At 44.4% G+C, this 13,294-nt stretch overlaps 1 protein-coding gene across 2 annotated transcripts; it reads left to right on the plus strand.

Moving 5' to 3' along the window:
• The first annotated feature begins 1,062 nt into the window (after nt 1–1,062).
• LOC119340306 lies at nt 1,063–7,390 on the plus strand. 2 transcript variants are annotated; one of them, XM_037612200.1, is made up of 8 exons: nt 1,063–1,277; nt 2,676–2,801; nt 2,914–2,960; nt 3,166–4,643; nt 4,744–5,449; nt 6,178–6,264; nt 6,367–6,544; nt 6,758–7,390. In XM_037612200.1, exons 2-8 carry the CDS (start codon nt 2,691–2,693, stop codon nt 6,947–6,949), a joined length of 2,799 nt encoding a protein of 932 aa, XP_037468097.1. In that variant the 5' UTR covers nt 1,063–1,277; nt 2,676–2,690; the 3' UTR covers nt 6,950–7,390. The 2 variants fall into 2 exon arrangements, with proteins under 2 accessions (XP_037468097.1, XP_037468096.1); XM_037612199.1 differs by having other exon boundaries at nt 1,064–1,277; nt 2,679–2,801.
• The last annotated feature ends 5,904 nt before the right edge of the window (nt 7,391–13,294 follow it).

Here is a 13,294-nt window from a genome sequence, read left to right on the forward strand (position 1 = left end):
GAAACCTGGGGTGCAAAGGGTGGCCGTAGCTCATGTTTTCCTGTGATGGTTCATCTTTCTGGAAAAGGGAGGCATGCACCGCACAGCAGGTTGTTATTAGTATTATCAGTAACTGTGCGGGATGATGTTCCGTTGGACCGTAGCCGTGTCGATTCGGTTAGGGTACAAGAAATATATATTGCCCTGGTGGTTATTGTAAGCAGGATGTGTGGAGGTGTATGTTTATTCAGTGAAGTGTTTGTTGTTGTTGTTGAGATGGGGACAGTGACTGTAGAGCACCAGCTGCTGCATCTGCATCTTCATATGGGTAGTTAAATAGCGAATGGAGGGGGCATTCAGATCATGCCTGAATAATCTATCTACATGCTGCGCTGTGAGGAGTACGTAGTAGAATTAGTGCTTTCCAAGGTAATCTTGTGTTGAATGCATGCTCTGTATCAACCAAATCTCATTCAGGATTTGGGTGGGACGGCCGCATTCACGCCAGGCAGATCAGGCAGGCGTGTTCTTGGCTGCTGCCGCAGATATCACGAAGCCGAACCATCCATCCCAATGATTAGGGACCCTTGCCTATTTTGGGCAGATACCATTAACAAGCAAGGCAGTCGCACGCCTATACACATTTTGTTAAGAAAGTTTTCTATACGAAGAAATAGATAGAGTATACGATATTAATACGCATGCTTGTCTTGCAGAGAGAAGAAAAGAAGAGATTGCTTTTTTCTTTCATAAAAAGGTTCTATAGCAGGAGGCAAGAGATAGAGTATGATATCAACAAGCACACCTTTTCTTATCTTGCCGTTATAAGAAAACATATATAAAGTATGTTATCAATACGCATACCTTTTCTTGTATGTAGATAGATAGAGAAATAAAATGATTTAAAAATAGGATAGAAAAAAAACAAAGAGGAGAAAATCAGCAGCAGCCCAGCACCGTAGCAACAGCAGCAGAGTCGGTCCGGTCAGGTCCGGTCCGGGTCCGGTTGGGTCCGGTATATTCCTTCGCGTTTCCTCTCACCTACCACCTCCTCCTCCCTCTCTCTCCCCGTCACCCACCCTCCCCCCTCCCCATTCCCTCTCTCTCCCCACCTTCCCTTCCGATTGTATTTGACAGACGCCCACGCAGAGAGCGAGACGCACACAGAGACAGACAGACAGACAGAAAGAGAGAGGGCTCCTCCCAATTCCGCCCGCGGCCTCCGTCGATCGATCCACCCATCCGCCGAGAGTGGGATCGGAGCGGCAGCTCCGCCCTCCCCTGCCGCGGCGGCCACCGTGCGTGCTACTCCACCCCTCTCCCTCCCTCGCTTTCCCCTCCCATGCTCCGATTAATTTTCCGCCTGCTTCGGGGATTGCTCTGCTTCGCTTCGCTTTGCTACGGACGCTGCGTGCGCGTGCGCGGGGCGCGGCCGATCCTGCGGATTCCTGCGCCAGCTCTAAATCTCCACGCTAGGTTTTGCGCTTCGCAATCGATCCGAATCCCCCCCACACCTTCGATGAGTGCGATGGGTGCTGCGATCCGTATCTCGTTCCTTGTTAGGCACGCCGATTTTTCTTTTTTTTGATCTGCGAGGGCCGCCTGCTCCGCCAGCATTTCGTGCCCCGTCCTGGATCGCCTCGCTCCAGCTTCTTAATTCCCTCGTTATTGATTGGTTAGGGCTGCCATCTACGAATTTACTTTCCGTGCTTGCCTTCTCCACTTCCGGCCGCACGGATTTAATGCTTGCTTGCTTGGTTGATTGATTGATTGCTTCTCGTGATTCACGCGGAGTGCTACTTTTGCTTGCCACATCGCGAACAGGCAGATGCTGGATTGGATTTGCTGCTGCTGCCTACTAGCTTTACTTTCTCAGCTTCACTTGGAAACTTCTTCTGTTTGTTTATTATTATTTGTATCAACAAATCCATTATGCCTTCATCCTCTCGGAAGCATTTTTAAAGTTCGGTTAGGGTTTTAATATTGGGAGTTGGGATCGAACTAGCACTCCTTGACTGGATGAATAAATCTTGGGCTGCAAGTTGCTGTTTGGTCAAACATGTACTGAACCTCAATGGTCAACATGCTACCGTCACTGGTAGATACAATATGTGGTGCCGTTTGTTCTGCTTCGCTCTGTGTGAAATCATGCCTGATGTTATGCAATATCACTTGTTTTCTGCATTGCCTTCTCTTCTACTTTTGCCGTCCCTATCAAAACATCGTCTAGCTTTGCCACAAGTCCAGTCAAATGGTTTGACACATTAGCGCACGCTTGTAGTCGTCGGGTCACACTTGTAATTGCCGTTTCGACTATGTATGTATAATAAATTGTCCACAAAACATGCTGTTTGACTTATATATGGCTGGATGGTATTTTTGCCGTTTCGACTATGTATGTATAATAAATTGTCCACAAAACATGCTGTTTGACTTATATATGGCTGGATGGTATTTTTGCCGTTTCGACTATGTATGTATAATAAATTGTCCACAATACATGCTGTTTGACTTATATATGGCTGGATGGTATTTTTGCCGTTTCGACTATGTATGTATAATAAATTGTCCACAAAACATGCTGTTTGACTTATGTATGGCTGGATTGTATTTTTTGGGTATAAAAACGAGGGCCTTTTCTCTTCCGGATCACTGCACATCCTTTTGAGGTTCTGATGTGTTTCTCCTACGTCTAGCAGGACTGATGCAAAATGGTAACTGTACATGGATTTGCCAATGGTACTAATGATGGCACTGCCAACAGGAAGATTAAGCGCCTGTTTAACTCATCAGAGAGGAAGAACCCCACCAATTTCCAATTTGTACGTGCTAAATATATATATGCAAATTATTTCCCCCTTTTCTCTTTCTTAGAAGCAGTAACATCTTTTTGTTTGTATACTGTATAATGTTTTCTTTCCTACACATTTTCAGGAGCGTCATGTAGCTCGGCTTGAATCTAGACAGCAGCAGCAACCCAGGTATAGTTATTTTTCTTTCTGTGTCCATATATTTCTCCTTTCTGAATTGGCAAAATATCTTCCTAACTTAATATCGTTCTTTTACAAGTTCAATTACAGTGGCATCTTTTTTGCAAGAATTTTGTCCTGCATCTGTAATTTCTGAACTGCTACCAGAAAAGAGTTATTGAATGTTGCTTCTCGTAATTCTTTACTTCTTTGTCAGGCGGTGTATCTTCACGACGATCTTACCGATTGAGTTCTTCCACACCTCATCTGAACCTACATCTCCAGAAGATAGCCTTGGCCCGTCATCCTCCTCGCCATCAATTATTTTCTTGCATTTTAGTGTGGCAGATGAACCTCTCAGAAAATATTCATCTAATCAAAGGCTGCTGGCAGAGCGATCCACATCATCCAATAGTATGTCCAATTCAGGTTTCTCAGACAATACCTCTACCAAGACAAGGGTGGATGCAAGGCATACTACAAGAAGGAAGAGCAAAAAGAGAAACAAGAAGCAGAAGAAACACTTAAGAAAGCCAACTGATGGATCTGAAATTACATGCGCAGAGAGCAACGGCTCTACCCCTTCAGTCGATATGGTTGATTCTTGTGAAGGTTCGACACTTTCACCTAAGCATGTTGGTGATATACTGTTTGAGGAAACCTTTTCTCCTAGTTCTTCGGTGAAAGAAGCCTCTGAAAAGGCTCCTGACAGTGAAAATGATAATGAGTACAATGGCTGTTCAGTTGCTTCTGTTTCAAGCGCGTCTTACTCTGATGAGACAGAACTGTCTAGACCAACTACATCAGGCCTGGAATTGTTTGGACAATGTAACAGCAGTGACTGCAGGTGCTTGGATGATACTCCAAATTGTGAACTGATGGATTCATCTCAAGAGCTTCATTATGCCAGCAGAAGTGGGAACTGTAGTGATATGACCAAGACACTGTTCAGAAATGATTGTGGACATGATCCATGTGAAACAGCAGAATTTTGCAGCTCTAGTGATGGTGGAATTGATGATAGTTGGCTAGAGAATTCCAACTGCAGTAGTAGCTTTTGTTCTGAAAATGGTAGCAGAGGCAGTGATTTTCATCTAGTGATTTCGAGAAAGAGAGCTAGAAAAGAGAGGAAAATGTCAATGTGGAAGAGCTTTAATGGGGAGCATGCATCTGCTGTTACTCATGGTCCAAATGAAAAATACACTGGCCGCTCTTCTAGGCAGATGATTAAGGAACTCAACACTAAGGAGTGGTCTCATAGACCAGATCAGGTTGGTAGCATACAGCCTCAGCATGGGGTTGCGTTGAAACGCTCCATCAAGAATTTCATCCATAGGAGGAGTAATGAAGTTCCACTTAAGAACTTTGAAACAGGAGCAAGTCACAACCATTTTACAAGTCCAAAGGAAAACATCAATAGCAAATCAAATGGTGATTTTGACAAAGAGCAGAACATTGATTTAAACAAAAGGCTACCCAATGCTGTGTACTGCAGTGAGTCAAGTTCTTGTGAGATGTTATCAAATTCAGCTTCTGAACCTACAACTTCCGAGTCTGCGCAGGACAACTGTACTTCAGAATCTGGTGAATCAACAGATCATATTGTAGGAGATTTTCCCATGCAGAAAACAGGATTACAAGGTTCATTCCAAGCCAATGATGTTACCGGAACAGGTTCTGGACCACCATCACCTGGTATGGCTGAATCGGCAGATCTTTTGCATGCTTTCTTTCTTTTCTTTCTAATGTCCAGATCTTATGATAAGATTTAACATGCAACATGGTCATTTTGCAGATCCTAAGTCTACTCAGACTGACTTAATGATTGGATGTGGTGCAACTCCTTCTGTTGAAGGGAATCACAGATTAGGAAAGTTTTGCAGTTCTGAAATGCATCTAATTGAGATGATCAAGGTTGTTAATGATGCCTATGAGGTGCAAGTTGCTGCAGATGCCTACATGTCTGCCGGTTATCCGATTACTGATCTCGAGACATTTATATACTCTGCAACTCCAGTCATTGGTCATGTTCCTTGTGTGAAAAACAGAAACTGTTCACAGGATCAAGTTGTCAGGAACTCAGCTTATCAGCAGTACATGTCTAATATTAACCTAAGGAATATATGGGAATGGTATGAAGAGCCAGGGTGCTATGGGTTGGAAGTAAGAGATCTCAATGATCTCAGTTCCTTGACATCATACCAGAAGAGTTCAGAGTTCTGTGCATATTTTGTACCTTACCTGTCTGCTATTCAGTTGTTTGGGTGGTCTACGAAGAATATGGATAATGATTTGGATGTACAAGAGGGAGATTTGTTGGGGGCATCGAATACCACAAGCGTTTTGAATTCTCAACCTGTGCCTGCGAAGCTGCATAAACCATTTGAGCAAAGTAACGCATCCTTTTCAGAATCATCTTCCTCTGTGCATGCTCATGGAGAACTCATTTTTGAATACTTCGAAACAGAGCAGCCTTCTTTTCGACCTCCGTTGTTTGAAAAGTAAGTTGTCTTGAGTCTTTTGTTGTGTTTACTGATTCTAAGCACGGCTATTGAAATTGTCTGATTTGAACCGCTTGTTGTTACTTTATCCTGAAGTTCCTGGTGCCGTCAGTTCTTGTAAAGTATTCATGTCTCCTCAATCTGTCCTGTGTGTCTCAGAGATGCTTATATGGTTTTATGAGTGCAACGGATTCCCATCTATTACTTCGGTAGAAACAGGCAATGATGTTTGACAGTTCTTATTATGAACAGTGTAATGCAGGCAAGGAAGCTTAATACTTCTGTTATGACCAGTGTAACATATAAATTAATATTGAGTTTGTGAACAATGGTGCTCATGGCATTGATGAAGGGTGCAAGAGACCGTTTTTCCTGTGAAATATGGTCGACATGTTTTGCTGATGCAATTTCCTGTGAAATATGGTTGACATGTTTTGGTGATGCAAATAGTTAAGGGATGATTCTGACCAAAACCAATGCAAGTTATTTGTGCCCAAGTGAGTAGCTTAGAGATATGATTTATAGGTTGCTAACAAATCAATCATAAATGTGTTGCTGACATGCATCATATCTTCATTTGATGCAGTCTTTCTCATGTGAGCATTATCTTGCCTGTGTCAATTTTTTTTTTAAATGTCAAACTTGTGTGGAAATTAATTATTATTTTCTTGCACCGTCTTTTTTGTCTCCACATGTTTATGAATTAATATTGGTACAACCAAATGCAGAATCAAGGAGCTTAGCTGCCTAAATGTATCTGGTGACTCTGAAAAGCTACAAAATATGAAATTGCGTGATCTGCATCCGGCTTCTTGGTTTGTTCCCAATCCTAGATATTTTTTACTCTCCAGTGCTTTCTGAACTTCTGTTTGTTTTGTTATTGGACACTTGTTGATCGTGGCAGTTTTTATTTCTAGGTACTGTGTTGCTTGGTATCCTGTTTATCGCGTACCTCATGGGAGCTTCCGTGCATCATTCTTGACATACCATTCACTGGGTAAACTGGTTCCACAAATATGCTCCCCAGATTCTAGTGGTGGTCAGGACACCCGAATAGTTTGCCCGGCTGTTGGTCTGCAGAGTTACAATGACAAGGTACCATTCTAACTTTTTTCCCTATGAGGGTAGCGATTTTTTTTTCAGTACCGAGTGTATCCAGCATGTAGCTCTAAACTAAGTGAAAATTCCAGAATGTAAGGTGCAAGCCGAACTTGCTGCCTGACCAAAGTTTGTTTCTAGTGCTTGGTTCGTTTTGAGTTACTCAGTCAGTATGACTTCTAAGTCTAACATGCAAGGTCCATTTTGTAGGGTGAACAATGGTTTGAGCTGAGATGTCGAGATTCCTCGAAGCCCAGTGGCGCTGAAGTTGTGGAGGAGAGGCTGAGGACACTGAAGCGAGGTGCATTCGCGATGGCAAGGGCTGTCATTCCTAGGGGATCTGAGGAGTCGTCTGCGAACCACCATCCAGATTATGAGTTTTTCCTGTCCCGGTCTACCTAGGCGGCGATGCTACATCCTGGAGAAGACTATGTTCCTTTGCCTGCTAACGCGCCACAAGAATCCCATGAAGAAATTTACAAAAAAAATTAGAGCATAATAGATATGACATTCCACTAACCAGTGGTCGGCAGTAGTTTACCCTAGAAAGAAGAGGAGAAGAGAAGGGAAGGGAGGGGATACTATAAGTGACATTCTAACCTACTAACTAACACCTGATGATGCAAACAGGGTTGAGTTTTAGACCTTGAATGTTGTACAAGTGTGCCAAGGAGATCAAGAGTTTGGCAACATTTTCGTTTTACAGATCATGCAGGTAGGCAGGCAGGCTGGTTCTGCTTCTGCAGGTGCTTTTTTTGTACAGACAGAAAAATGAGAGCAATATGAGATTTGCTACTCAATGTTTTTCCAATGCCGATGAAATGCGGAACTAGTATTTCTCTACCTGGCTTTTCCTTGATTAATCAAATCCAAGCAAGGCATCGCTAGACATTTGTAGGCATTTGCATTTGCTAGTTAGCCTTGTGTTGCTGCTACGGATGATCAAGTCGAAACCTCTTATGTTTGCCTCTCTTGTCAAGGTTCTTTTATTCTATTTTAAAAAAAAAGGGTCAGCAAGATCACAAGTTTTGTTTTTAGAATGTAACAAAGTTTTTTTTGTTGTTGCCGAACGTGTTGTTTTGAAGAACTACACGCTCACAATGTGTAAAACAGGTTGTTCGAAGGTCGTCACCCCACCTACTCACTCTTCCGGTCTCCTGACATTCACGTCCTGAAGCTTTAAAGTCTTTCTTTTCGGTAGCGTCGACTGTCAAAACAGTTTAAATGAGGCCCGAAAGCATCGAAAAGGACGGCTTGAGAAAATCGGGTCCTCGGAAGAGAATGTGGTCTTAATTACACGTCCAACTTCGTAATCCGACTTGATTTTTCTTAAATAAGACATAGACACACATACATTCACACATACACACACCCTATGATCGTACCCACACACACCCTACCCATATTATGAGCATCTCCGATGTGCGCACATACATTGTCTTGAGCTTCCCGGCGGTGGAAGTAATTAATGATGAACCAGGCCAGGTTAGACCAGCACGTGCATCCTCATGTTCCCCGAGCTTCGTAGCGAGTTCAAGTAATTAATGATAAACTAGGCCAGGTACACACATTCACCTCCATCTTTCTGGTGAGTTTAGGTAACTAATGATGAACCGGATAAGGTGTGCATGTGCACCACTGTCTTCCCCGAGCTTCCCGGCGATGGAAACAATTAATGATGAACCAGGTCAGATCAGATCCGCACGTGCACCTCGTCTTCCCCGAGCTTCCTAGCAAGTTCAGGAAATTAATGTTGAACTAGGTCAGGTACGCACATTCACCTCCATCTTCCTCGAGCTTCCTGGTGAGTTTAGATAATTAATGATGAATCAGGTAAGGTGCGCACGTGCACCACACTATCTTCCTTGAGCTTCCTTGCGGTGGAAGTAATTAATGATGAATCAGGTCAGGTTGGATCCGCACGTGCATCCTTACCTTCCCCGAGCTTCCTAGCGAGTTCAAGTAATTAACGTTGAACTAGGCCATATACACACATTCACCTCCATCTTTCCCGAGCTTCCTGGTGAGTTTAGGTAATTACTGATGAACTAGGAGGTGCGCACGTGCACCACTGTCTTACCCGAGCTTCCCGACGATGGAAGTAATTAATGATGAACCAGGTCATGCCAGATCCGCACGCGCACCCTCGTCTTCCTCGAGCTTGCTATCGAGTCCAGATAATTAATGTTTAACTAGGTCTTGCATGCACGTTCACCTCTATGTTCCTCGAGCTTCCTCCCGAGTTTAGGTAATTAATGATGAACCGGATAAGGTGCGCACGTGCACCACTATCTTACTTGAGCTTTCTGGCGGTGGAAGTAATTAATGATGAACCAGGCTAGGTTAGATCCGCATGTGCACCCTCTTCTTCTCCGAGCTTCCTAGCGAGTTTAGGTAATTATTAATGTTGAATTAGACCAGGTATGCACATTCACCTCCAACTTCCTTGAGCTTCCTAGTCAGTTTAGGTAATTAATGATGAACAATAAGGTGCGCACGTGCACCACTATCTTCCCTGAGCTTCCCGGAGGTGGAAGTAATGATGAACCAGGTCAGGTTAGATCTGCACGTGCACCCTCGTCTTCCCTGAGCTTCCGAGTGAGTTTAAGCAATTAATGTTGAACTAGGTCAGTTACACACGTTCACATCCATCTTTCTCGAGCTTCCTGCCGAGTTTGGTTAATTAACAATGAACCAAGTATACTGTCTTCCCTGATCTTCCTGGTGGTGGAAGTAATTAATGATGAACCAGGTCAGGTCAGATCTGCACGTGCACCCTCGTCTTCGTCGAGCTTCCTAGCGAGTTCAGATAATTAATGTTGAACCGGGTCAGGTACGCACGTTCACCTCCATCTTCCTCAAGATTCCTCGTGAGTTTAGGTAATTAATGATGAACCAAGTAAGGTGCGCACGTGCACCACTGTCTTCCCCGAACTTCTCGGCGGTGCAAGTAATTAATGATGAACCAGGTCAGGTTAGTTCTACACGTGCACCCGCGTCTTCCTCGAGCTTCCTACGGAGTTCAAGTAATTAACATTGAACTAGGCCAGGTACGCACGTGCACCTCCAGCTTCCTTGAGTTTCCTAGTGAGTTTAGGTAATTAATGATGAACCAGGTAAGGTGCGCACGTGCACCACTATCTTCTCCGAGCTTCCCGGTGGTGGAAGTAATTAATGTTGAACAAGGTCAGGTCTGATCCGCACGTGCACCCTCATATTAAGCGAGCTTCCTCGCGAGCTCAGGTAATTAATGTTGAACTATGTGATGTACACACGTTCACCTCCATCTTCCTCGTGAGTTTAGGTAATTGATGATGAACCAGGTAAGGTGCCCATGTGCACCATTGTGTTCCCCGAGCTCGCCGCGGTGAAAGTAATTAATGATGAACCAGGTCAGGTCAGATCCGCACATGCATCATCATCTTTCCCGAGATTCCTTGCGAGTTCAGGTAATTAATGTTGGCCTAGGTCAGGTACACACGTTCACCTCCATCTTCCTCAAGCTTCGTCGTGAGTTTAGGTAATCAATGATGAACCAGGTAAGGTGCACACGTGCACCACTATCTTCCCCGAGCTTCCCAGAAGTGGAAGTAATTAATGATGAGCCAGGACAGGTTAGATCCGCACGTGCACCCTCGTCTTTCCCTAGCTTCCTAGCGAGTTCAACTAATTAATGTTGAACTAGGTCAGGTAAGCATGTTCACCTCCAACTTCCTTGAGGTTCCTAATGAGTTTAGATACTTAATGATGAACTAGGTAAGGTGTGCACATGCACCACTGTCTTCCTCGAGCTTCCCGGCGGTGGAAGTAATTAATGATGAACTAGGTCAGGTCGGACCCTTGTCTTCCCCGAGCTTCCAAGCAAGTCAGGTTATTAAAGTTGAACTACATCATATACAGACGTTCACCTACATCTTCCTTGAGCTTCCTTGTGAGTTTAGGTAATAAATGATGAACCAAGTAAGGTTTGCATGTGCACCACTGTCTTCCCTGAGCTTCTCAGATATGGAAGTAATTAATGATGAACCAGTCCAGGTCAGATCCGCACGTGCACCCTCGTCTTCCCCGAGCTTCCTAGCGACTTCAAGTAATTAATGTTGAACTAGGTCATGTACACACGTTCACCTCCATCTTCCCAGAGTTTCCTAGTGAGTTTAGGTAATTAATAATGAACCAAATTAGGTGCACATGTGCACCTTTGTTTTCCCCGAGCTTCCTGGTGGGTGGAAGTTACAATGATGAGGTTAGGTCAGATCTGCACGTGCACCCTCGTCTTCCCGGAGCTTCCTAGCGAGTTCAGGTAACTAATGTTTAATTAGGTTAGTACTGACGTTCACCTCCATTTTCCTCGAGCTTCCTAGTGAATCACGTAATTGATGATGAACTAGGTAAGGTGAGCATGTGCACCTCTCTCTTGCTCGATCTTCTCGACGGGTAGAAGTAATTAATGATGGCCTAGGTTAGGTATACACGTTCACCTCCATGTTCCTCGAGCTTCATAGTGAGTTTAAGTAATTAATGAAGAAGCAGGTAAGATGCGCATGTGCACCACTGTCTTCCCTGAGCTTCCTGGCGGGTGAAAGTGATTCATAGTGAACCGGATCAGGTCAGATCCGCACGTGCACCCTCATCTTCCCTGAGCTTCCTAGCGAGTTTAAGTAACTAATATTTAATCAAGCCAGTACTCACATTCACCTCCATCTTCCTTGAGCTTCTTAGTGAGTTACATAATTAATGATGAAATAGGTAAGGTGCACATGTGCACCTCTCTCTTTCCTGAGCTTCCTTACAGGTAGAAGTAATTAATGATGGACCAGGTCAGGTGCCCATGTGCACCCCACTTTTCCTCGACCTTCCTAGCGAGTTTAGCAAATTTGTGATGAACCAAGTCAGGTGCGCACGTGCACCCCCATCTTCCTCAAGCTTCCCGGCGTATGCAAGTCATTAGTGTTGAACCACATTAGGTGCACATGTGCACCCTCATCTTCCCCGAGCTTCCTAGCAAGTTTAGGTAATTAAAGACGAAGCAGGTCAGGTGCGTACGTGCACCCGAGTCACCCTCGATCTTCCTAACGAGTTTAGGTCATTTATGATGAAGTGGGACAGTTCAACACATGCACCCCCACCTTCCTCGAGCTTCTCGGCAAGTGCAGGTCATTGATGCTGAATCACACCAGGTGCGCACATGGAGCGCCGTCTTCCCTGAGCTTCCTAGCGAGTTTAGGTAATTATAATGAACCAATCCAGGTGCGCACGTACACCCTCGTCTTCCTCGAGCTTTCTAGCAAGTGTGGGCCATTAATGTTGAACCACGTCGGGTGCTCATGTAACCACCATCTTCCCCGAGCTTCCTAGCAATTTTAGGTCATTAATGATGAACCAGATCAGGTGCACACATGCACCCTCAGTCTTCCTTGAGCTTCCTGGCGAGTTTAGGTAATTTATGATGATCTAGGTGAGGTGCGCACATGAACCCCCGTCTTCCTCGACCTTCCTAGTGGGTGCAAGTCATTAATGTTGAGCCACGTTAGGTGCACACGTGCACCCCTATCTTCACCGAGCTTCCTAGTGAGTTTAGGTAATTAATGATGAACAAGGTCAGGTGCGCATGTACACACCCCTCTTCCTCGAGCTTCCTGGCGAGTGCATTATTACCATATTTCCCCGTTCATGTAAATGTTTATTATTCATGCTAGAATTGTATTGATCGGAAACTTAAATAAATGTGTGAATACATAAACTACATCGTGTCCCTAGTTAGCCTCTACTAGACTAGCTCGTTGATCAAAGATGTTTAAGGTTTCCTAACCATGGACATGAGTTTTCATTTGATAACAGGGTCACATCATTAGAGAATGATGTGATGGACAAGACCCAACCATAAGCTTAGCATCAAATTGTTTAGTTATTTGCTACAACTTTCTTCATGTCAAGTATCAATTCCTTAGACCATGAGATCATGTCATTCCAGGATACCTGTAACACCCGGATAATCATGCTACAGTAATCCCACGCTAATCATGCCACGTCACCTCGGTTACTGTTGCTAATCTATCGTTAGGTCAAAACCGGACCAAAATTCAAATTCAAAGTTTGGTAAATAATAACAGTTTTCAAAAATTAAAACAAAAATGTTCGGTGATTGCCGAATAATGCATAGGTAATTATGGTAGAGAAACCACACTTTCATAAAAGTGTAAAATACTCTAGAATGTTTTAAACAGTAGCAAAACCAATTAGTTGAGAGCCTATTACGTTAAATAAAATATTAAACTCTTTTATTTAGTTGCCCAAACTTATGTGGTAAGTAGCCTATTTATTAACACTAAAGTAGGGACTACTTTTATAGTTTATAAAACTAAAGTAAAGAGGAACTTAAGATTAAAACAGAATAGAAAATAAAGGAAATGGAAAATACAAAAAAAACAGAAAACAAAACCAAAAAAAGAAAAGAGAAAGCAACCCCCGGCCCAACTGGGCCACGGCCCAGCAGGCCATCGGGCCCCCAGGCCGGCCCAGTCGTCCCCAGCATAACCCCCTCCCCACTTCCCAAACCCTAGCCACTACCGCACACAGCCCCCACTCCCCCTCTCGGTCCACTCCCCTCCCCTCGATTCCCCACGCCTCTCCCCCCTCTCCCCCGATGGGATCTGGATCGGGGCAGTTGCCCCGGCCCCGTCGAACGCCGCCTCGCCGGCCCCTGCCCTCGTCCTCCCGCCCTGTCCCCGCTCCCTCGACAGCTCCCCT

This window comes from Triticum dicoccoides, chromosome 7B (genome assembly GCF_002162155.2).
Source record: "Triticum dicoccoides isolate Atlit2015 ecotype Zavitan chromosome 7B, WEW_v2.0, whole genome shotgun sequence".
NCBI classification, from domain to species: Eukaryota; Viridiplantae; Streptophyta; class Magnoliopsida; order Poales; family Poaceae; genus Triticum; species Triticum dicoccoides.

What these genes read in the sequence shown, in the direction of transcription:
- LOC119340306 (XM_037612200.1), top strand. Translation starts at nt 2,691, where the DNA reads ATGGTAACTGTACATGGATTTGCCAATGGTACTAATGATGGCACTGCC. An exon ending in AGACAGCAGCAGCAACCCAG is followed by an intron (nt 2,961 to 3,165) that starts GTATAGTTATTT and finishes CTTCTTTGTCAG; the next exon opens with GCGGTGTATCTTCACGACGA. An exon ending in GATCTGCATCCGGCTTCTTG is followed by an intron (nt 6,265 to 6,366) that starts GTTTGTTCCCAA and finishes TTTTATTTCTAG; the next exon opens with GTACTGTGTTGCTTGGTATC.